Genomic DNA, 22,313 nt, shown 5'->3' on the forward strand with positions numbered 1-22,313 from the left:
TACCCAGGGGGGAATATCCTTACATTTTCAAATATGTAATTATATTTTGTGGGATTTTTTTTCAATAAAAATTGCAGCTACTGCTATTCACCTTGCTTTTTAAACTTAACTACAGATCTTAGAGATCTTTCCATATCAGTATATGCAAATCTACCAAAATTATTTTGAAATGATGCAGAGCACATTGTACTATCTGGATGGATCATGGTTTATTTAACCACCCCTCTAATGATGGGAATGAAGGTTGTCCCTCATTTTATACTGTTATCAAAATACCAAACACCACACTTTGGTCCTCCTCCTAGTACCCACTTAGAATGCTACCCTGCTGTTGGAAAGGCTCCCCTCCTTCCATCTCAGTCCATGGTTTAAAGACATTGTATATGCCACATTTTTATGCTATTTTTTTGAGTGCAGAGAGGAGTAAGGGAGAGGGAGAGGGTTGGGAGGAGGGTGTTAGGTGTGTATCATTTAGTGAGTAGCATGTTCAGAAGCAAGTAAGGAAGAAGGTACCACTTCTCAGACCTGTAACCAGGATGGTAGGTGGGTCATTGTCCCCTTTGAGATTTCAATGAAAATGATGTGATCCCCTCATAGGTGAGTGGTTGTCCAAGCCTACCTCTCAGTCTCTCTAGGGAGTCTTGGGAAGCTTCTGTGTATGAGGAACCTCTGACTCAAGCCCCTGCCTCTACTGCATTGGCTCTTTCTATGGATCAGCTCACCACTGGGAGGGTGCTGTCCCTTTTCCCTACTGGGCTATTCACACAGGCACTCCTGGCAAAAGAGATTTCAAGGTAAACCCATTCTAACAATATCTTAAGTCTTAGTACCGGTTGGTGGTGGGCATCCTTGACTACCTTTGTCCCTGGAATTTTTCACTGGCCACCAATCTCCAGTCAGTTACTCAGTACCCTCTCCCTTCCCACCATTTCCTCTCCTTTTACCTTCTAATGCTGAGCAGTTGATCCATTTCATTGTTTCTGTGTGTTCTGTAGGGAAGATGCCCTCTGTACTCTCTTTCCACGGAAAAGTCTTGGGAAATTATTTACAAAACAAGAACTTTCCTATCCTTAAGAGGAGCTCTGATGCCAGTGATTAAGGTAATATTTTTCACTCCTTAAATAGATAGCTGTTGTCTTAATTCTTCCTTGATACGAAGTGGCGCACACCCCAGTTCACACTGTAGGTTCTCCAAAGACTGCTCATTGAGAGACGAGACTGACAGGTTGATTTGGGAGTAAGAGAAAGGGGGTGGGTGGAATTCCATAGGTACATCCCATCCTGAAGTAATTTTTTAAGAAAAAACAGTTCATTTTAGATGACTTCTTAGAACATGAACTACTTCTCTCATCCTAAGGTAACAAGAGGCTGGACCCAAAAATTACCTCTGTGCCTTCGGTCAGCCGATACCGGGACCACCACCAGCTCCTGCCCAGCCTCCTCTGAAAAGCCTGCAAGGTAAATGCTCTTTGGAATTTGTTGGCTGACCTTCTTTTTAAGGTAAGATTTTGTTTCCATCTGTGAACTGAGTCCTAAGGACTGGAATGGCATAAACAGATAGAAATAAAGTAGTGACTAAACTTTAAAACTTTGGGAGAATGCCAGGAAATTGTGCTGAACTTAATTCCTCAGGAGAGGAAAAATAATTCTATAGCAAAAGCCACAACCATCTTGATTATATAGCTAGAAAATAATGGATTCCTCATTTTCATTAAAATAAAATATGTATCTAATTTTTAGAAATAAAACCACCTGTAAACAAATGTGATGCATACACCCACACCCACAGATACACACACATACACACACTTGCCTTACAACTCCTTTTTGTCTAAATCGGCCTGAGTGTTTTTCAAAACCCGTTCTCTCCCAGTGGAAGTCTTCCCTGATCAATTTTAACATTCAGTGATTTTTTTTAAAGGTAAGATCAATACAAATAATCTCTCTAACATACACACAACAGAGATTGTGAAGAGTTTGCTGATTTGGTCCCAAGGGTTCTACCCACACAAACTTTCTACCCTTGTACTGCTGTGGGGACCCGGGGGCAGTGCTTAGGAGGGCGGCAAGGCAGACCTTGAAGAAGGGAGATGACTCTTTGGAAACGATCTACCTGGGTGAATTGTATATGGAAAATGATTTTTATAAGTCAGTGTCTTTTTTTTTTTTCCTTTGGTCAAGCATCTGAATCTTCTCTCTGTGTTTGTGAATTCTCCACCATGGGAATTTTGAATCTTGGTGGGAGCGTGCATCAGTCAGATGAAGTTAAGCAATGCCCTGGTAACAAAGGACACTCCCTCCTCGCCTGCCCAATCTTAGTGGTTTACGAAGGTTGATTCCTGCTGATGCTGCATGTCCGTCATGGGCTGGCTGTGGCTCTCCCCCACATCCCCTTCACTTCCTATACCCAGGCTGCCGCAGCAGCCCCAAGGGAAAGTACAGCAAAGCACACGCTGGCTCTGAAGCCTTCTACTTGGAAGTGATCCACGCCGTTTCTGCTCATATTTCACTGGCCAAAACAAACAACACAAATCAAGTCTGCTGTCAAAGAGGGAAGTATAATCCTTCCCTCAGGGAGGGGCAGCAACTATTTGGGGGCAAAAGTATAGTCATTGTAGGCAGAACCTTCCTTTCCACTGTAAAGAAAAGACAACACTACCAGGATCGACCTGAGACTGGCCAGTCAGGTTCACCCACTTGGACTCACTGAACCGAAAGCAGGCTGTGCAACAGGGCAATGGAGAGAGCACAGCACTCTGGGTTTAGAGTGAGCAACAGTGTCCACTGCGGTCCATGGGGCCGGCAACATCACCCAGGTCCTCGCTGGACTAGTTCTGTGATATGATCTTGGTATTTGCCTATTATTTTAGCCTGTCGCTTTCCTGTCTGCTTCTTGGACTTAGTGATCCAGTCTTCCTAGCAATTTCGCGAGCTATCCAGTAGTGACCAATATAATTTTTCTATATAAACAAGTCAAAGTCATTCTCTGTTGCTTTCAGTTAAGAACCTGATTTATATATTAAGACTTTCAGCCGACCCAAACATCTCCTCAATTCGATTTCTGATCACCAGGTGATAGTTGTGCCAGGGCCCCGTTACCCGTACACAGATAAAAGTCTGGGAAAGTATCGGGCAATTCACACCAAAAGATGTTAGATAGTAAATCCTGAAGGGAATCCATTCAGTCCAGGGTTCTGTGTTCTCATTAGATTTAGAGGCACTAGATATCAAATAAATTAATGTGGGAAAGACTGTTAGCAGGTGGGGCCCTGGGTAATATGAGGAAGTATGAAAAAAAGCAGCGAGGTTTCATCAGGTAACCAGATGTTCTGATTTGCTCAGGACAGTCCCAGGCTACTATTCCTGTGGATCTGTTAATGCCTATCAGTTATTTTTAGTGACCTCATTCACTCTAAAATGCTCTAAAATATGTCCTAGCTCAGACAATATGTTACATGGCCACTCGGGCTCTGACAGAAATGGTCGTGGACCAGAGTCACAAGATGTGCGTTTTGGTCACAGACCAGCACTAATGTGCAGGGTGGTCGGGAACCTTTCTGCACCTCGGCAGCCTCATCTGGAATGTCAGCGATTTCATTCAGGTCAGTGGTCGGCAAACTGTGTGTTCTAGTTTTCATGACAGGATTCCAAAGTCCCCAGCAAGGCAGGAAGGAGGACACCAAGTGGGGGATGCTCTGCCACTCCCAGAGCCTCTGCTTCTGTTTGTTTCACGCCATGGGGTTGCACCTGACATTCTGTTTGGAAAAAGTGTTCTTATGATAAGAAATAAACACACACACACACACACACACACACACACACACACACAAAATAACACACACACACACACGAAAAATAATTGGCCTGGATAATCCTCAGACACGGGAAGTCAAGATTCCTCAAACGCTCTACTGCTGTAACTTCTATATCCTGGAGCATGAGTTGGTCCCGAAAGACAGGGTGTCATTAAGGGGGAGGTTCTTCACATCTCCACTCTTTCCCTCATTTTAAAGTGACAAATGCCAAACTCCTCATTCTGTCAGTTAACAAGTTCCACAAAGTGATGCTGAGATTTACTTATTTATTTAAAAAAACAACCCACTTGCTTTCCTGCCTCTAATCTGTCCCCCACACATCTTGAGCGTCCCTGTTCGTTCTGACTCAGCCCCTGGGTCCCTAGTCCTCTCTGGGCCATCCTTAGAGTTCAGCCCAAGTCCCAGCTCTCCCGTGCGCCTTCCCTCCGCCTCCGCAGCCCTCGGAGGTGACTTCCGCCCTTCATTCGGGCTTCCACACCTCGTTCGCAGTCAGTGTATACTGCTTTGCCCACTATTGTCTTCCAGCTCTAAACTGACCCTTTTTGATTCTGCTCTGGGACACCAAGGCTAGAACTCTGCCAACCCCACTTCTTGCCAATTGGCTCCCTGGGGCTTGTTGCCAAAAGTGGTTAATTCCAGAGAGATTAGAAGGCACGAGGTAGAGAGAAAGGTCTTGCAACTTCCTGCATCCCTGCTATTCCTGTCAAAGTCGCCCCAGGCAGTGGAGGTTGGTTCTGACCTCTGACTTTTTCCCTTCCCCAGAACCAGCTTTATGGAACCATCTCAGAGGCAGCACAGTGGCGGGGCAATGCCGTCTTCACAGAGATGGGGATCCCGGGGCTTCCGGCCCCTCCCTCAGGCTCCCGAGAGAAGAGGCCCTACTGAGCCTCAGCTCCGTGGGCGGAAGCCTGCGCTCCTGAGGTTCCAGGAGTGGCGCCTCTTTCTCAGGGATGGAAGCCCAGTTCTACAGGACTTCCCTTTTGGTCTCCCTCGGTCGCCATACCCCACCCCCAACCCAAACCCTAGCAACCAATTATGTATTCCCTGCCGCCGCCGCCTTTTTACCTTCCAGAGAATTCCATATGAATAGAATCATACAGGGTGTAACCTCCTGCACAGTTGTCTTACGTCTGTCATCTGCATACACTGTAAACACCATCAGACAATGCTATGTTTTGTTGCTTTCAAACCATCGAAAAATTAACAGGAGAAAAATAATGTGTTACATTTGCCCATGTAGTCACTTATCCTTTCTCAAGGTTCCAACTTTCTTTTTGGTATCATTTCCCTTCTTTCTAAAGAATTTCCTTTAGCTGCTCTTGGAACATGTATGCTGGGGACAAAATGAGAATTCCTTCATCTAAGAATGTCTTTAATTTACTTCATTCCTTAAGAACATTTTTCCTAGGAAAAAAGAATATTTATTCCTTAAGAATAAAACTCCTGTTTAAGAACTTGGAGTTGGCAGTTCCGTTCGTTCAGCACTTTTACCACTGTTCCACTTCCTTTGGCTTTCTTGGCTTCTGATGAAAAAACACAGCCACTCCAATTGTTCTCTACGTAATGCATCATTTTTCTCAGGGATTTTCTTTTAGAGATTTTTCTTCCTTATCTGTAGAACCCAACAAGTTGATCCTCTGTGCCTGGGTGTGTGCATTTCTTTGGTTTTATCTTGTTTGTTTTACTGAACCTCTTGAATCTGTAGGTTTGTGTCTTTTGTCAAATGTAGGAAATTTTTAGCCATTAGTTTTTCAAATACTTTTTCTGCACAGAACTCTTTCTCCTCTAGTTCTGGGCCTCCAGTAACACACATTAGATGTTCTGTTAATCCCACAGATCCCTGAGGCTCTGTTTAATTTCTTTCTTTCTGTTGTTCAGACTGGGTAATTTCTGTTGACCTGTCTTCAAGTTCACCAACTTTTCTCTGTCATCCTCATTCTGCTGTTGAACTGGTCCAGTGAATTTTTCATTTTAAGTATCTTATTTTTCAGTCCTTAAAGTACCATTTGGTTTTTTATATCCTCTGTTTCCTATATGACACCTTCTAGCTTTCCATTCCTTTCAGGAATATTTTCCCTTATTGTTGGAGCATTTAAATAATGCTTGTTCTTTGGTCATTTTTGGGTAACAAGACTTTATCATCTTGATAATGGTATCTATTGATTGTCTTCTCCCATGTGAAAGATTTTCATGGTTCTTCCTAGCGTGAAAAAGTTGGGATTGTATCCTGACCATATCTTACCTCTTTTGCTATAGTTTGTTGAAAGTAAGTCCATGTCACACTCAGGGACATGGTATGCACCAGGACATGAAAACTGGTACATAAGGATCATTGGGGACCATTTAGAAGTCTGCCTATTGTCTTCCGGTGGAAGGAAACCAAGTGCCCATCCACAGATGAATGGATATACAAAATGTGCCATACACACACACACACACACACACACACACACACACACACACACACACAATAGAATCTTATTCAGTCTTAAAAAGGAAGGAAATTCTGACACATGCTGCAACATGGATGAACCTTGAGAACACTGTGCTGTGTAACTGTGGGAAGTAAGCCAGTCAGAAGAGGACAAATATATGATTCTGTTTAGATGAGTTACCTAAGTAGTGTTGTTCATAGAGACAAAGTAGAATGCGGTGAAAGTGGGGTGTGAATTTCCATTGAGGAAGATGAAAAGTTCTGGAGATGGATGGTGGTGATGGTTGCACAATAATGTGAGTGTACTTAATGTCACAGAACTGTACACTTAAAAATGGTCAAAATGGTACATTTTTGTTTTGTATACTTTACCATAAAACAACAAAAGGTCTGCCTACCATGCATGTTATGAGATTCTAGATCTTGTTTAAATCCTATGGAGAATGCAATATATCTTTAACAGGCATTCAACCTAAGTGAGTACGGGCTGCAAGTTCCAACCAGCCTTCTGTGGGTCTTTGTTCCCGTGTCAGTTAGTTTGCAAAACCCTTGAAGCACTATTTGGATTAGTCCAACGTGTGCACCACCCAGTACCTAGTCTATGCTGTGTAAGGTCAAATTCATGCACACGCACTTCAGGGGTAAGTCAGGAATTCATCGTTTTCCCAAGGACCTCCTTCTCCATGTCCTCTCTGGAACTTCCCAGCATCACCTCTTCAGTCTCTGGCCAGAAATCCTGGGCTCTGCAGTTCACCTCCAGGACCAAGCAGTGGAAGGAGAGATGGACGCAAAAGGCAAAGAGGTTTCCTCACCCTCAGGACAGCAGCTCCTCCCAGCGGGTTGGATGGCTTCCTGCCCACAGTGTCTGGGCTCCTGCGTCCCATTGCAGCTGCTGCTCCTCTGGCCACAGATTGGTTGGGTTTGAGACAGGCTTGAGAAAATGCAGGAGAAGAAAGATTAGGGAATTTCTCCCACTCTTGCCAAGAATTCGCTGTTTTCTTCCCCCCTCCTTGACTAGAAGGCCCTGGAGACCTCTGTCCAGCCCTAAGGCCCACTCATGGGTTTCGGGTTTCAGTAAGTTCAGGCCAGCCGGGACATCCTGCAGGTAAAAAAATGGCAAAGTAAGCCCATTTTGGTGGTACTTTGAATCCTGGTTTTCTTTCTCAAAGCTTTGGTTACTATTTGCTTTTCAGAGCCCTCAAAGAGCTGATCCAGGCCTTCTCTCCAGACGCATCCGCCACCTCCTCCTGAGGCCAACTCGGACTTCTGCATGTAACAAAGGGCTCCATCCACCCACCCACACCCATTCCTTAGCCTCACACCCATTTATTCTGTTAATGTGCACTAGTCACCTACTAAGTACCACAAGCTAGGAGGGCTCGAGAATCAGCCCATCTTCAAGGTGTAGTTCGGTGTAGAACACCATTCCCACCTGAGACACAGCTTCCTGGATTTCACCACTGTCCCGGCTTACCCCCCACTCTGTTCACATAGATGTATGAAAAGTGAGTGGGCTTTGTTTCCTCCTTGGAAAGGCAGCCTGCATGTGAGGCTGAAACATCCTCACACATGAGCTCTGTGGGTGAGGCTCAGGGCTTCAGGAATCGTATTTTCAAACACAGGTTTGTGGTTTTGGAAAGAATGGAGAGCATAAAGTACAACATCTTGTAAGATTACTTTCTGCTGCAGACCAACTGATACAACATCTGAAAATAATCAAATAAGTGTCTTGTTTTTAGCCTGCAAATGACTTTGTGAAACTTTGGAAGGAAATTCTTCACTTAAAAAAAATTAGAAAAATTGAAATCGAGATCACAGGGAAGAACAAAGATGGGGAATTACGGGAGTGCTTTGAATTGTTAATAGCATTTATATTTATAAAAACAAATCTCTCTAAAAACCTGGAAGAGGCCTAATAATTTAAAATCACCTCACATGGCACATGCCCCAAACCCAGATAACCTCCAAATTCAATAGCTCATGATCATTTTTCGGAGCATTCCAAAAACTTAAAGTTGCTACACGATGCACAGAACTCTGGATTTAAAATTATTGAAGGCTTTGATTTTTTTTCCCCCTATAAGCTCTTACATTTGGAATGAAGTCAAGGTACAATCTAACCCCAGAGGATCAAAATATATTGAACTTTTTTTTTTTTTTAATGGTATCAGCCAAGAAAACAGAAACTGAACTGAACCTTATGATGAGGAGAGAAAGAAGGGCAAAGAAAAGGCTGAAGGTGGCGTGTGTAAAAGCCTCAAAGCCGAAGGAGAGGCAGCTCCTGCAGAAGAAAAAGTCTGCTGGCCAAGGTAAGTCAAGTGACGCAGGTTAGTGAGGATGATCCGAGGCGAATTAAATGAAGCATCATTAAGATCCCAGGCTCAGATGAGGAGAGTCTGAAGTAGAGAGTCTCCTCTCTAGCGTTAGTGGTTAAGGGGTGACTTAGAGTTCCTACAGAAGTTTATTCATATACAAGTCAAGTGTTGCCAATACCCAGTGTGGATGACAGACAGTTATATTTTATATGTGAAGTTCCGGTTTCTAATGATGCATTGGAGCCTTATTTTTTACAGCTGTCCTTGTCTTAATCCTTTGCTTTTTTTCTCCCCGGGGTGGAATGGTTTCTAGTTACAGATCAGCATATTAAGCAGCATGTCACCCGTCAGGAAGCACATGGCTTCTGATGGTGATGGCATTTGGGTCACCGCTAGTTCTCTGGAAGGACGAATGCTCGTAGGAACAGCGCAGTGAACTACCGCAGACGATGGAACGCAGCAGCACAGGTTCAGGGCACACGCTAGAGATCTAACCAAGCGCCTTTTGCGAACAGCAGCTCAGTGAGGATTCCTGCCATGCGGCAAAATGCTTGGAAAGTTACTACACGCTGGCATCACTGGGTTTGGGGTCAGCATGCTGAAACCCGACTCATTATGTTCCTACCATGCCAACTTGGTGCAATTAGTCGAACATGATAATTTCTCTAAGCCATATGTTGATATTTAGGGGAGGAAAGGCTTCATATGCCTGATGGCTCTGAGGTCTGACTGGCATGTCCCAGCTTTGAGCAAATTTCTATAAATCAAGGTAATACATACAGCAGTCCAAGAGGAGGTAGGCTGGCCAGCCTGGAGAGAAGCAGAACCTGTAGAGCAGGGCTGTGTACTTGTTGACTGTCGGCTTTCTTCTTTCTTAGTGAGGAAGGTTGCAGAGAAAGGTCAAGGGAGCTCCCCTGTGTGCATGGCTATCCCTCCCCTCTCCCCCCACCACAACATAAAATCAACATAAGGACCTAGAACAGTAAGTTATGTTCCAGGGCTGCGTGGCCTCTATTCCCATTGGAGACCTATCAATGTGAACTAGCACTGTTGGGAAATCTCTTCAGCTAGCCCTGTTAATCAATACCTCTGTTCATTATATGTCTCTGATGAATATGGGTAATGATTGGGTGCTCGAGAGTCAGGTGACTAAAAATAACTGCGTCTTCTGAGGATCGATAGGTTCTCCCCCAGTGTTACTTCAGACAATCCAATATTCTCAGCCACCCCTCCCGAGCCCCCAGCAAGATCCTCTCCGGTCTTCATTGATAGATCAGCTTTATTCTCAGAGCAGCTTTATTAAATTAGTGACACTTAATCTAGTGTCATGTTCTCAACTGACACAGGGAAAACCAGCAGCCGGCAAGCCATCCAGTGGGCTTCAGACAGCAACTGGCCGCAGCCCCGGTGGGGCTGAGCCTTGTGCCAGAGCTGTCTTCGTGGGCGCTTCTTTGCTAAACAGGAGTGCTTCCACCACTTAATAACATTTAAAGCAACTTTTTTTTTTTAAGAAGAAGGAGCTGTTTGAAGGAGAATTCTTGCCAATTACAGACGTGTTATGACAGATGAAAAGATCATAATTATGCTTGGATTCCCTGCAGGAGTGCGTTAACATATCCGTGACATTTAATAACCACATGCCTCAATGGAGGTTGGCTTCTCCGAAGTTGTTTAACCTTTCATTTCTTCACCCTCACCCCAAAACCCACATATGGGTGCTCAAAGGAAATCCCGGGAGGGAGACCCCATCATGGCTCGTGGCTGGCCCCCCTGCTGCCTCGGGAGGGACGCTCAGTCAGTGGTCTCTAAAACTGGGTGGCCCCAGCTCTTCACTGTGGGCCTGACAACAGCCAGATGGGCATGCACAGTCTGTCCAGCCCCTTGCGGGCCAGAGATCAGAGGGCCAGGGGGCTGGTGGAGCGTGTGGGAGCTCATTCCCCTGGTGACAGGCCGAGGGAAATTAGTAGTATGGGTGGGACAAGCCAGGGAGGCTAATCGAGGGGTGGAGGAGAGAAAATACTAAATTGGAGACTCCAGTGAAAGTTACAGTCTTGGTTAGCCTAATTTTTGGCTAGGATTGGTGTAAGGTGGGGAGGCACTATCAAACAGTGCAAATCAAAAGCATTCTTTATATGCTTCTTCTCATTGTCCCTCAAGCAGTACGACAAGGGGAAATGTCGCTGGCTATGACATCTTTCCATCTGCTAGTTTTATGTCTAGATTGTAACAAGCACAATCTGCAGAAAACCACTGCTAAGGGAATATACAGAGAAACACAAGCATTTAGACTGAAAAAATATATAGTCATCATCCTGTTGGCTGCTGTCCACAAATTTCAGAGGGCAGGGGAGGCAGAAAATGTATTTGCAGAAAGCTAAGGTGGGAAGGTACCTGAGGTCTTCTTTTCCTCAAAAGAGTTCGGGCAAAGGGCTTTGGGGAAAAGGAATTCTGGAGAGACACAGAAAAGTAGTCCCCAAAGAGCCAGCTTTGGTGAGGAAAGACTCAGGTCAGGGTTTGCTGGGCTCCCCATCGGGACCGGCTAGGATCTTTGTAGCTCTCTCAGCTGTGCTGTCTGAGAGAAGTTTGATCTTCCTAAGAAGTGTGTTAAATAAGATCAGGATTCAGTCTAAACAGCAGCTCGACTCTGAGTTATCCAGCCAGTGTGCTTTTAAACAGGCTGAATGACAATGTGAGCTAAAGTGCTACTAGGTGTATTTTGTAAAGGTCTCTTGGAGTTTGCTGAGGTTTCTTCAAATCAAGAAAGCAGGAAGAGATCAGTGACTGATAAATCTTTAATATAAAAATTGTACAAGAATTTTGATACAAATTACAAGAGGTATTTGGACAAAATATGAATAAAATTCCATTTACATCCCCAAACCCTTATGCATTTTATGCAAAAGACATATTGTAGACAGTTATAGTACAGAAAATACAACAAAAGGAAATAGCAAATAAAACATGTTAATTCCCTTAGGCTACTAGTAAAAACAAACCAGAAGGCAAAACAAAACAAAACAAAACAAAACCCAAACCCTTGTTCAAGGTACATACAGTATTTATGAAGCTACCAACATCACGATTATTAGCTCAGGGTGATGCAAGCTGTCCCTGTCCCTTGGTGCAGCTCCCGTTTGTAATACAGACTTTGGTTCTGTGACCGGCTCGGCGGAGGAGACAGGTTTGATGCAGATGGAAACAAACTAAATGACAAAAAGCATAAACCCCCAAACTTGGGGGCAGGGAGAGGACATATCTTGGTGAAAAATTCCTTTTCCTCAAGATATTTCAATTCCCTTTGGTCACTTTTGTTGTCAAATATGCAGGTTGAGTCAAATGTTTTTTGATACTAAGACACACCAGTGGTTTGGGGTGGAAAAGAAAGTTGTGTGCTCTCCCAGCTACGGGAGGGATCTCGCTAGTTCTAAAAGGACTAGTCTGTGATCAGGTGTGGAGAATAGAGAGCTTTCTCCCCCAGAGCTCCAGCTTACCTCCACCTTTGAGGGAAGGCCCAGGTGGTCTCAGACCAATGTCTTCTCCTGGTTTCTCAGCCTCCCTCATGTACTTAGATTTAGCGATCCTGCACTTTTCATACTGGCACTGGTAGAAAAATGGTAAGATTTCTCTGCAAGGCAGCTGAACCAAAGTTTGCACAGGCAGTGAGTGTGCCATATGTTATAAATCTTAGATAGTTGGATCAGGTTAATATATAATACTGGAACATCTCATTCACTTAATTCACCTTATGTAAACCCTGGACAGGGTAGAACACAGAAATGTTTCCAAAGTGATCAGAATCAGGATGAAGGAGGGAGGAGTGTTCTACCTTCCACTTTGGAAAATATATTTTTTAAGGGGGCAGGTGAGATCAGAAGAGTAAAGAGCAGGAGAGGAAAGATAATGGAAAAGTCGGGGAGATTAAGATAGGCAATGAGAGCAATGCATTACTCTGTACAAAGACATGCAAAAACGCTCCAAATTGAGTATTAGATGAAAAAAAATAAACAATCAACCTTGGTTTATACATCTCAAGTGAACCTATTAACTCAGCACATTGTCTGGGAGTCCAGGAGCATCACACCTCATGAACCAATGCTTTCACAGCCCAGATTCACAGGTGGGGCAGGCTGCTGGTCTCCAGCCCAAAAGGCAGGCAGCAGGGCTCCTGCTGACCCTGGGCCAGGGCCAGTCACCTTGCAGGGCCACCACCGGGAGGGCTGGGGTGTTCTTCCCCTCGTTTGGAAAACATGTGCAGGACCAGGTGAACAGAACTCTCACACTCCCAGGGACTCCCCAGAGCCACCTCTCAATCCTTGCATTCCAGAACAGAAGTGGGCAGAGCCGGTTAATAATGGATAGATTTGCCATCTTCATTGTGCATTATTTTGACATCACATTTGGCAACAGGAAGCCTTATAAAGTCTCAGAATAACACTTACATACTCTCTGTCATCAAGAAATATATTTTAATACTATCTACTTCTCTCCTTTTTTGTTAAAATACCGTTTTCTGCTCTTCCTTCCCTTCGAAAAATTCTTTTTTAAAAAAATGAAGTTTAAAAAAGCATTAAGAAAATTAGAAATGTCCTTAAACATCCCTGTTATTTCAAGGAGGGAAAACGTAATGTTAATTACCAGAATCTGTGCAATTTTGGCAACAGAGTTTTAAAGGAGATTCTGTTAAGATGTTTGATAAATGATTGTAATACATATGTACTGGGGGAACTTATAAAACCTAAGGCTTTTTTTTTAAAAACCAACTGCTTTTTCTCTGACCCCAAGAATCCTTTTGCTCTAAGTGTTGTTCTTTCCAGTCTTCAGACTGCTTAATGAAATTTCTTAGCACAGGTTTGTCAACATAGACCTGATAAATTGTCTATCTCTAAATCTGCTGCTTTTCTTTCTCAAAGTTCACATCAAAAATGACATTTGCATGTATGATTTGGTTGACAAGTATTTTGAAATGTGACTGTTCATAGCAGGGGTAACACCTGTCAGATCTGCCGTCGGAGGTTGGAAGTTTCCCAAGTAACATGTACAAACAGACCTTGCACTTCATTTAGTCACTAGCCAGTCACTTTTTAACCATCATTTAAATAATTCAATATATAAACATAGCAGCCAATACCTACATGTTATTTGGGCTGAAGGTATCTTGGAATATAACGTTTTCATCCTTTGTACCTTTTGTCCCCTTATCACTTGATTTTGTAAAGCTTACTGTATTTGTACTTAGCCAAATTCTCCCAAAGTGGAGAATGGATCTTTTACATATAGGATAGTCCTGTTTTAGTGATTAAAGTAAAAAGCCTCAGGCCTTCTTGTTTTCTTTCAGATTGTCAGTTCAGTTTAACAAAATGAAAGTTAATCTGTCATGTCTCACTGTGGATTTGAAGGTTGTCATTTTGAGATACCTGTGTACATTTAGACTAATAATTGGACACCAAGGGTTAAAAAAAAGATAAAAACACACACACCTTTCTGACCACCATGCACAACCAATTTGTAACGTGCACTGTTTGAAGGGGAGGAAACATATTTTAAGGCTTTCCTTACAAAATATGGGGCAATCTATTCTGCTTAGGCTACTGACTTGTGGGAAATTTTGCTGATTCTAGGGCCACACCCAGTACTGTTAAAATGGATGGGCCTGGAACTGCAGTGCTTAAGTTTCCAAAGACACAAAGAAGCTGTTACAGCCAGGGTCTCTCTACTGACCCTTTAGGAAGTCATCTTGTTACTGTCCACTTAACAGCTGGAAAGGGTGCCTGGAGGCAGCTCTGGGCTTACGGAAGGCCTGGGTTAGTAGGTGAGCGGCTGTGCTGTGTGCTGGGAGGGGAAGGAGAGGGGGAACAGTGGCAGGGGAGGGACGGAGAGAGAGAGACTGACGGTGAATGTGTGTGTACATCAGGCAACTCGGTGGGAAAGCAGAGCCCTTGTACTCAATTTCCCCTTCACAAGGGATAAACAGGCAATTACGCATCCTTTTATATTTGATGGCCAAGTGCCGAACTGGAAAGCACACTATTAGTTTGTGTCCCTTCAGGGCCAGGGCAATAAGTAGCCAGGAGAGCTGGGGCTGAGTAGGAGAGGGTGTTGTCTGCTGTTAGCGTGACAGTCTTGTCAGCGGCATTCACATTACTGGAAGGTAATAAAGTGACAAGGAAGTTATTAGAAAGATATGAGGTGAAATTGAACTGAAGCTTCTCGCTGCTCAGCCCCTGCTTTCCCCTTCCCTCTTTTGTCATGGTCCACTATTTGTTACAAACTGAGCCTTGTCTTGATACTCCATATAAAAAAAAATTCTTTTTTCCTTTGCCACTAAAGGTCAGATGAATTTACAACACTTTAGAGGCGAATAAAGATAGTTTTATGACAACAATAGTATGTTGCTTCAAAAATATATATAGCATTGTAGTGAACAAATAATGCTGATTCAATTCAATGTACTTGTAAAAATCCCAAGTTTTTCTGACCCTGTTATTAGGCATTTGAATTGTTCAACAAATGCCAGAAAGACAGTATTTGATATCCAGTTCTTGCCAAATGACCATAAACATCCTTTTGTGCAAGATGTGGGGAAATGATGGATGGAGGGACCCAGGAAGGATGGTTTTTGAGCAAGAGTGATGGCGGATTGATTCACTGCTCAGTTTTACAGCTGGATTTTCATAACATGAATTGGAAGTTACTATGTAGGGTGAGCAACTCTCCATCTATAGGACATGATGGAAATGAATCTGGGGCATATCAGTTATGGCCTTAATACTAATAACATGAGCAAGAAAGACTACCATGCATGGTTCAGCTTTGAGGATAGATATGACAGCAGAAAAGTAACTTCCATGCTTCATGGGAAGGTCAGTGAGCTCACACTTCCATTAAGGTCTTAGGCAAGTAGCATCACAATCACGGAGACAGGGCCAGGAAGAAGCAATGACGGAGAAAGCACAGACGCATGCTGACTGCCATTCACTTCTACTCCACTTGGCAGTTAGATCTCGGCTTGGCCACCGGCCTTTTCCGTAGCCTAGGTAACCCATCACATCTTCTGTTCCTGAAGGGAAGCCAGCCAGCATCACTTCCCACTCAAAAAAAGGGGGAAAAAAACCCCAAAACCCCCAGCTGCCCTTGCCGGCTCTGCTCACCCACATGGAGCCTCGCCACTCCATGCGGCTGTCCCTGCATCTCCCCCCGGCCTCCACCGGGGTAAAGGGCCTTGCCGACTTGGGGGAGCTCTGCAGGGCGCTTTGCCTGATATGCTCACCCACTGCCAGGCACAACTGCACCAGACCAACGGTTCTTTTGAAAACGCACTTCCAGTGCATTCCCTATTTTCTCTTCTAGCTACCCCAAACTCACCAAGACTCTACTCAGTATCCCTTAGTTTGCTTTTGTTAAAACTGTGATTCCCTCTAGTCTTTCTGGCACTGCCTTTTATTGACCTCCTTAGTCATTTAGACACCTCCCTAAAAAAACACAGAATGAGAGGGAAAAAGCAAGATCCTCTTATTTAGGGAAGTATAAGTGACTTTTTAAAAAATGAAATCTGTTAATTTTAAAAGGAAGTTCTTAAGAAAAGGAGTGTATCCATAGGATGAAAGTTTCTTCTGGATGATTTGTTTCTTTATGATAGCAGATGTAGGGTGTCTCATTATAGTTGAATTTTATTTACTCTGTCAGTCAATCTAAGCCAACAGTAACAGAACGAGTACAAGTTTAGGGCTGCTCAAGTCAACTGTTAGCAGTCAGCAGCACATCCATCTCGATCTGGTTACTGGCTTCTTTATGCTTCAGTCGCCAAGGGCCTCCATTCTCTTTTGCTTGGCGCACAGCTGGGGCATGAACATAGGTAAGGGGAACAAAAGATCATTTTTTATTTGGTAGAAACCTAGTGCATGGTTTCTCCCGAGTAAAATGAGCAAAATGCCTCTGGAACTGTCCCCTCCTGATGTAGTCAAAGCTTTTTAAAGAAAAAAAAATGTATACACTAATAAGGCTGTTAACCAGTTTAGTGCCTTTCTCCTCTTCCTGGAAGGGCCTGGAAATGCATGACCAAAGAAACCACACTACAAGGACAGTGGTACCAGTGCTAGAAACATGTTCAGAAAAGATGTTTGTCATGTTGAGAAGGAAAACATCAATACTTTTAAAACCTGAAAAGGCATCAGGCTGAACTGGGCAGCTGGACAGACATCTGGACTGTGCTACCTTGGGGCAGCTTATTTAAACACAATTAACAGCAGAACAAAGAACACCAAGCTTTTTATCACATTTTAAAAACCAAGTTACTTATTGCCTATCCTTTCTCTTGCTCTGTTGTCCCCTCCACAGCATGCAGATATTCCCTAAAGTGTACTACACCTCTCTGATATTTACAAAGACATAGGTAAAAATGATCAAAATAGTTAAGTTCCGGTATCAGCTAATGAACACGCACATTAATAAAACTGCCTAATTTTGTACCTGTGACAAAACTGGTTAAAATCAAGTGGGTAAAAGCTAGTTGGGAAACCTACAACACTACTAATTTTCAGCCAGCATGGAATGGACGCAGCTAGAGAGAAACCGTTTCACAATAGGAAGCTCCTACGAAAAAAATAAATGAGTAGAAATGGGCAAAGGTGAAGGGTTCAATGATTAAAATGATGATCTCTTTATCTTCCCGTTTGCAAGTAAGCCTTGGGATCACCATCTTAACTAGATTTATAGTTAGATCAAAACACTGCACGCAGACACACACCCAAGAACAAGTACCACTTTGGGACAGAAGCATTGTACATTTCACAATTTTACATCGTATGTACCACTTCCATCCACAACCCGTCCCTTTTAAGAGAACAGGCTTTATATTGGAAAACATCATTCACCTATTTAGAAGGCCGACCACCGTACCATTGGGGCTCTTGAGCAGTAGTAGCAAATAGGGGAGATACTTCAGAGGGTGCATTGTCTGGGATTCATTGCCATTTTTTCTGACAAAATGCAGGTGGGACACGTTCAGGTTTCCAAGCAAGGAAAATTCTACTTGAGAATCTCATTACTTCTGGACTTGTTTGAACTGGCTATCCACATTAGCCTGGTCTGTTGCAAGTACCAAACATTTGTTGTAAGCCTGGTTCATCTGCTGTGACCTGCTGACAGCTATGCAATTCACTCACTTAGGCTATTTGACCTTTTAGTTGACGTTAATTAAACAAACTAAACACTGATTCTGTACAAGAGGAGTTCTAATATCTCAACTAAGAGTGTAATGTTAAAAACTTGCTGAAATAAAAATGTTATTTTCATAAAACTAGGTGTTATTCAGTCTACCCACACTCCAAAAGCTAGTGTTTCTATAATCTTATTGGGCTACTAAAAATATGTTTCCCACCCTCTTTGCATTGAATTGGTTAAGAGGGCAACAGCGCAAACACAGAGAACGCTAAGAGGACCAAAATGTTTGCAAACAAACTTTCATTATTCTAGTTCAATCTTTCACAAACATACTGTACAGAGTCATATGGTATAAAACAAAGAAAACATCTTTGTCTATTCCACTTAACAACACCAAAATAAAGCATTAAGACTTTGGGGAATTCAAAGGTAACAAGAAAACAAAAATGGTTATTACTAATTCCTCAGCTTTTTACCGTAAACATTTGTCATTTAACAGACGTAGTGTTTGATATGGTTTCTTTTGTACTGCAAATACTTTTGGTCTTTCCTCACTGTAGAACAAGGAATTAAATGAACCCCATAGCATCTTCTGAAGGAGATGAAATGGTAAAGCTCCTAGACACATCTAGCTTATCTTTAAGAATCTATTGTTTCTGAAATTTTCACAAATAAAAATACTGAATCCTCAACTTACTGATGCTTACTTTTGGAAACAATAAATACTGTGAGGTACAATAAATCCTACAGGAATAATAACAACAGAAACATATTAACAGTTTCCTTTGGCAAATTTAACGGAAGTGAATGCTGATGTGAACATAGAAAAAATAATTACAAAACATCATGAAAAATGGAAATGACACTGAAGGTTAAAACACAGGGGGCATTTCTAACTTTCAGACTGCTGAGAGAAATGTTTGAGGCCATCAACTACAGAAAAGAAATACATGCTCTTTAAATTCTTGTGTACTGTTTGACAAAGTATTCCTTGTTTACCTTTCTTTCCACTCTACTTAAAAAAAAAGAAGAAAAAGAAAAAAAAAGGACAACAAACACAGTCTGCGACGCACAGCCTAATAGTTTTGGCTGCAGACTGAACTTGAGTAAATATCATCATTTAGTCAGTATGTTGTGGTAGCTGAGGCTGCCGATGTGGTTAACCAGCTCAGGCAACATGTGTAAACATCGGAAACAAAACAAAACAAAAAAGGTTTGGAGCATCGTCTACCCCCCACCCTTTCTCACTCTCAATTGCTTGGTTTCAGGCTTACTTTCCTTTCTCTCTGACAAACTGTGTGGGGAAACACAAAACACTGCAGAGTGAGAGATCCTATTTTCAACCCCCCTTCTTCTGGCTTTTCAGAACAGACTATAGCTCAATTCAAGTTCAGCACATGTCTTCAGAGCTTCCAAGTCCTGCTGTTGTTAAACGCCCTTTGATTTTGTCTATCAGAAAGGCCTGAATCATAGAACTCCTGCAGAACTTGCCACAAATCAGACAGTGGCACAACAGACCGACCCAGTTCAGACCTTTTCTTCCTTTTTAAAGGCTGGGTTAGGTCCTTGGAAATGAATGGTCAACACTTTTACTGTACTCAGCTTTGTCCCAAAGCTGAAGAATTTGGGTTTTTTGTATCCTGAAATTTTATCCTGCCTCTAAAGCATAAATACCTTGACTGTTTCACACCACATAATTTTGTTTTCCTTTTATGTAGCTTAACATATAAGCAAGGAGGATGCAATGTTGATTCTAATAACATTCGGCACTTGAAAGAATCACCAAGTGTTTTTTTTTTAAGCGGTTTTCTGGTGGCCAACAAATTGGCCTGTGGTTATGTTGAGTGACTAATTGTATTTTCTTTTCTGGAAACTTGTGCAAAGTTGGCAGTTTTGTGTTAACACTAATACTTTTGTTTGGCATTTGCGCCCTATACTGACCAGACCATTTTATACAAGTGAATTTTTTAAAAAAGACCCTTACAGAAGTATGGCAATAGTTTAAGGATAAAAAAGAAGCATGGATATTACACATCCCCTTGTAGTGTATGAAAAAAAGTGCATGACTGGATTTATGTACTAGTACAGGACATTTAAAAAATCAGATCTGTGCTGTAAAGCATGCCAGCACCTCTTTATCACTATATCTAGCAGGTAGTAAAAACAAGACCATGTTTTTTAAAAAAATGTGCATTAATGCTAACATAAATGAACAGAGCTAGCCAGCAAACTAACTTTTTCCTGCATATCTAACAGCTGGATGTAACTGTAAAAATTAAACAAAAGAGTTAAACAACCATCAATACAACTGTTTTACATCATTGGCCTCTCAAGGCTAAATATTTACAGGTGAATCTGCCATGCTTTAATTGAAGACTCTCTCAGAACCTTTAAAGTTCACAAAAGACAACTATAAGAAGTTCCTTTTTTCTTTTCTCTCTCTTTTTTTCTCCCCTTTTATTATTTTTTTTGCAGGCAACAGTCATGGGTGCAACAAATTGTCTCGTTGGAGTGGACCAAGAATTATTTTCTGTCAAAATTTGGGCTAGTTGCATACTTTATGTATGTGTGTGTATGTGTGTTTAAAGGGTATTTTGTTTTTACCTCCAAATTAAAGATCCCACCCCTTTCCCAAAACTATAAAGGAAAAAAAACAACTTCAAAAGCACCTAGTGTTTATCTTTTTATATCTAAAGAAAAGAAAACGTGCATGTGTGTGTATATATATATGTAGACCCAGGGGCATACATGTATACACACACGCACGCACGCACACACACACACCTCCAAGTACACAAGCGCACACTGACTATGGCAGTTCAAATATGTAGGCCATCTGGTGAGAGCTGGCATTCGTGGCGTCCATTCTGAGACTAATCTACTGAAGTGAAGGGCATGTTTTTGTGGAGATTAGGGTTCTGACTGTGCCGATTTCGGCTTCGCACAGAGGAGAACATCATATTGCAACCGGGGACTTTGCACTTGTGCATTTCTCGCAAATGCACAGTTTTGTAGTGCACTCTCAGGGTCCCCTTGTTGCTGTACATTTTGTGGCAAATGTTGCACATGATCCCACCATGGCTCCCAGACAAGCTGTTGAACATCAGGGCTCCTGAAACGTCAGCCCCTAGGCCTCCAGGGAGGGCAGGAGCCTCGGCCTTGTGTGCCGACTCCCCACTGTCACTCGCCCCATCAATGTCGTCGAGAAGAATCCCCTCATCGCTGCCTGCATCGGATTCCCGGGAGGAATGGATGCTGCTGCTGGACTGGAGGCTAGAGGTGGTGCTCAGGTCAAGGACCATATAGTCCTCCGCCATGCCTCTCCCATACCCGTTCAGGTGGGAGTCTTCTGTCCCTGCAGGAGAGGAGGCGTCTTCCCTGACGTCGAGCCCCAAGGGGTGCTGGGCACCGTAGATCTTCATCAAAAATTCATCCCGGAGATCCTTGCTAAGGGAGGGCTGCGAGGAGTCCAGGCCTATGTCATCAAGTTCTTTGGTCAACAGTTTACGGTGCAGATTTATGTTGGCACTGTGTCTAGGAAAACAAGAGGGAAGGGGGGTAGGTATACAGGGAGTGGGGAGGGGGTGAGAAAAAGGAGAGCATTTTAAAATTGATTCAGCTTTCACTAGGCATCAAATAAGCACATTCACTGCTAATTAGACCACTATAAAAGCAAACATTTCCCTATATCAGGATTTGGGAATAAGTGGTGGTAGGGAGCACAATAAGGGGAGCTTTTAATTAACATAATTTTTATAAGAGCAAATTTCTTCAATGGTGGGATGAACGCAAACCCATGCACCTTTTTCTCTGTGACTGTTCTCTTAGCTTTACTGTGTAGCAGCAGCTGCTACAGGGAATCTCACAGCAGAGATTGTAGAATACACATTAAATAGGATAAAAGAAAGGAAACTTTCTGCTCATCTAAAACTGAGTAATTTGAATTTACCTAAAAACGTAACCCCAAAAGCCCCCTTTTCTTCTATAGCAAACACTTAAGGGGTATAGAAAGGGTACATTTTTTAAAAAGTAAATGGTCTAAATAATTCAGGTTTAACTTCAAAACATAATGAAATCTTCCCCCTCATGTTCCTGCACATGAAGTTTGCAGCAGAAAAATTTTAGCCTAATAGATTGGCAGTTAAAAAATACACATTGTCTTTAATATAAATCCCCTTTCATCAAATAATTTGGAATCTCAGCTAACTACAATAGAAAAATTCATTTATTTTCAGAAGCTGCTACATTTAAGAGTTGAAAATGTTTTCATCCAATAATTCAACTTTTAAAATCTAATTCTTTAAAATGAAAGCTGAAAAACAGAAATTGGTTTTATAAATAAATCTCACCCACCCTTAAAAAAAAGTCACACTTAACAGAAAAAAACCCCAAAAGGGACAAAAAAATACAACAACAAAACAAACTAAAAATACCACACAATAAATACAAAAAAAAAATCAAGCTCTGTAATAATAACATACAGTCCCTCTGTTTTAACAACTGGAATCCGCACTTCTTAGACAAGCAAAACTTTTACTCACTGAGTGCTTTGCTTGTGCAAAAAAAGATAGGATTTGTCCCCAAACATCC

At 42.5% G+C, this 22,313-nt stretch overlaps 1 protein-coding gene and 1 long non-coding RNA gene across 21 annotated transcripts in view; one reads left to right on the top strand and one right to left on the bottom strand.

The window, feature by feature from the left end:
- The first annotated feature begins 1,056 nt into the window (after positions 1-1,056).
- On the top strand, positions 1,057-20,335 carry LOC118913915 (uncharacterized). 3 transcript variants are annotated; one of them, XR_005025405.2, is made up of 4 exons: positions 1,057-1,100; positions 1,358-1,500; positions 8,421-8,558; positions 20,199-20,335. It is a non-coding gene; the product is annotated as an uncharacterized LOC118913915 (long non-coding RNA). The 3 variants fall into 3 exon arrangements; XR_005025406.2 differs by having other exon boundaries at positions 1,358-1,458; XR_005025408.2 differs by lacking the exon at positions 1,057-1,100 and adding an exon at positions 1,122-1,182.
- Positions 8,578-22,313, bottom strand: part of BNC2 (basonuclin zinc finger protein 2) — a 442,599-nt gene continuing 428,863 nt past the window's right edge. For 16 of the 18 annotated variants that reach the window (XM_036888211.2, XM_036888208.2, XM_036888199.2 and 13 more), the window contains one exon: positions 8,578-21,257. In XM_036888211.2, the coding sequence (XP_036744106.1) occupies positions 20,597-21,257 (661 nt within the window). In that variant the 3' untranslated portion in view covers positions 8,578-20,596. The remainder of the gene's footprint in view (positions 21,258-22,313) is intronic. The other 2 variants (XM_036888189.2, XM_036888234.2) reach the window with 2 other exon arrangements.

This window comes from Manis pentadactyla, chromosome 3 (genome assembly GCF_030020395.1).
Source record: "Manis pentadactyla isolate mManPen7 chromosome 3, mManPen7.hap1, whole genome shotgun sequence".
NCBI classification, from domain to species: domain Eukaryota; kingdom Metazoa; phylum Chordata; class Mammalia; order Pholidota; family Manidae; genus Manis; species Manis pentadactyla.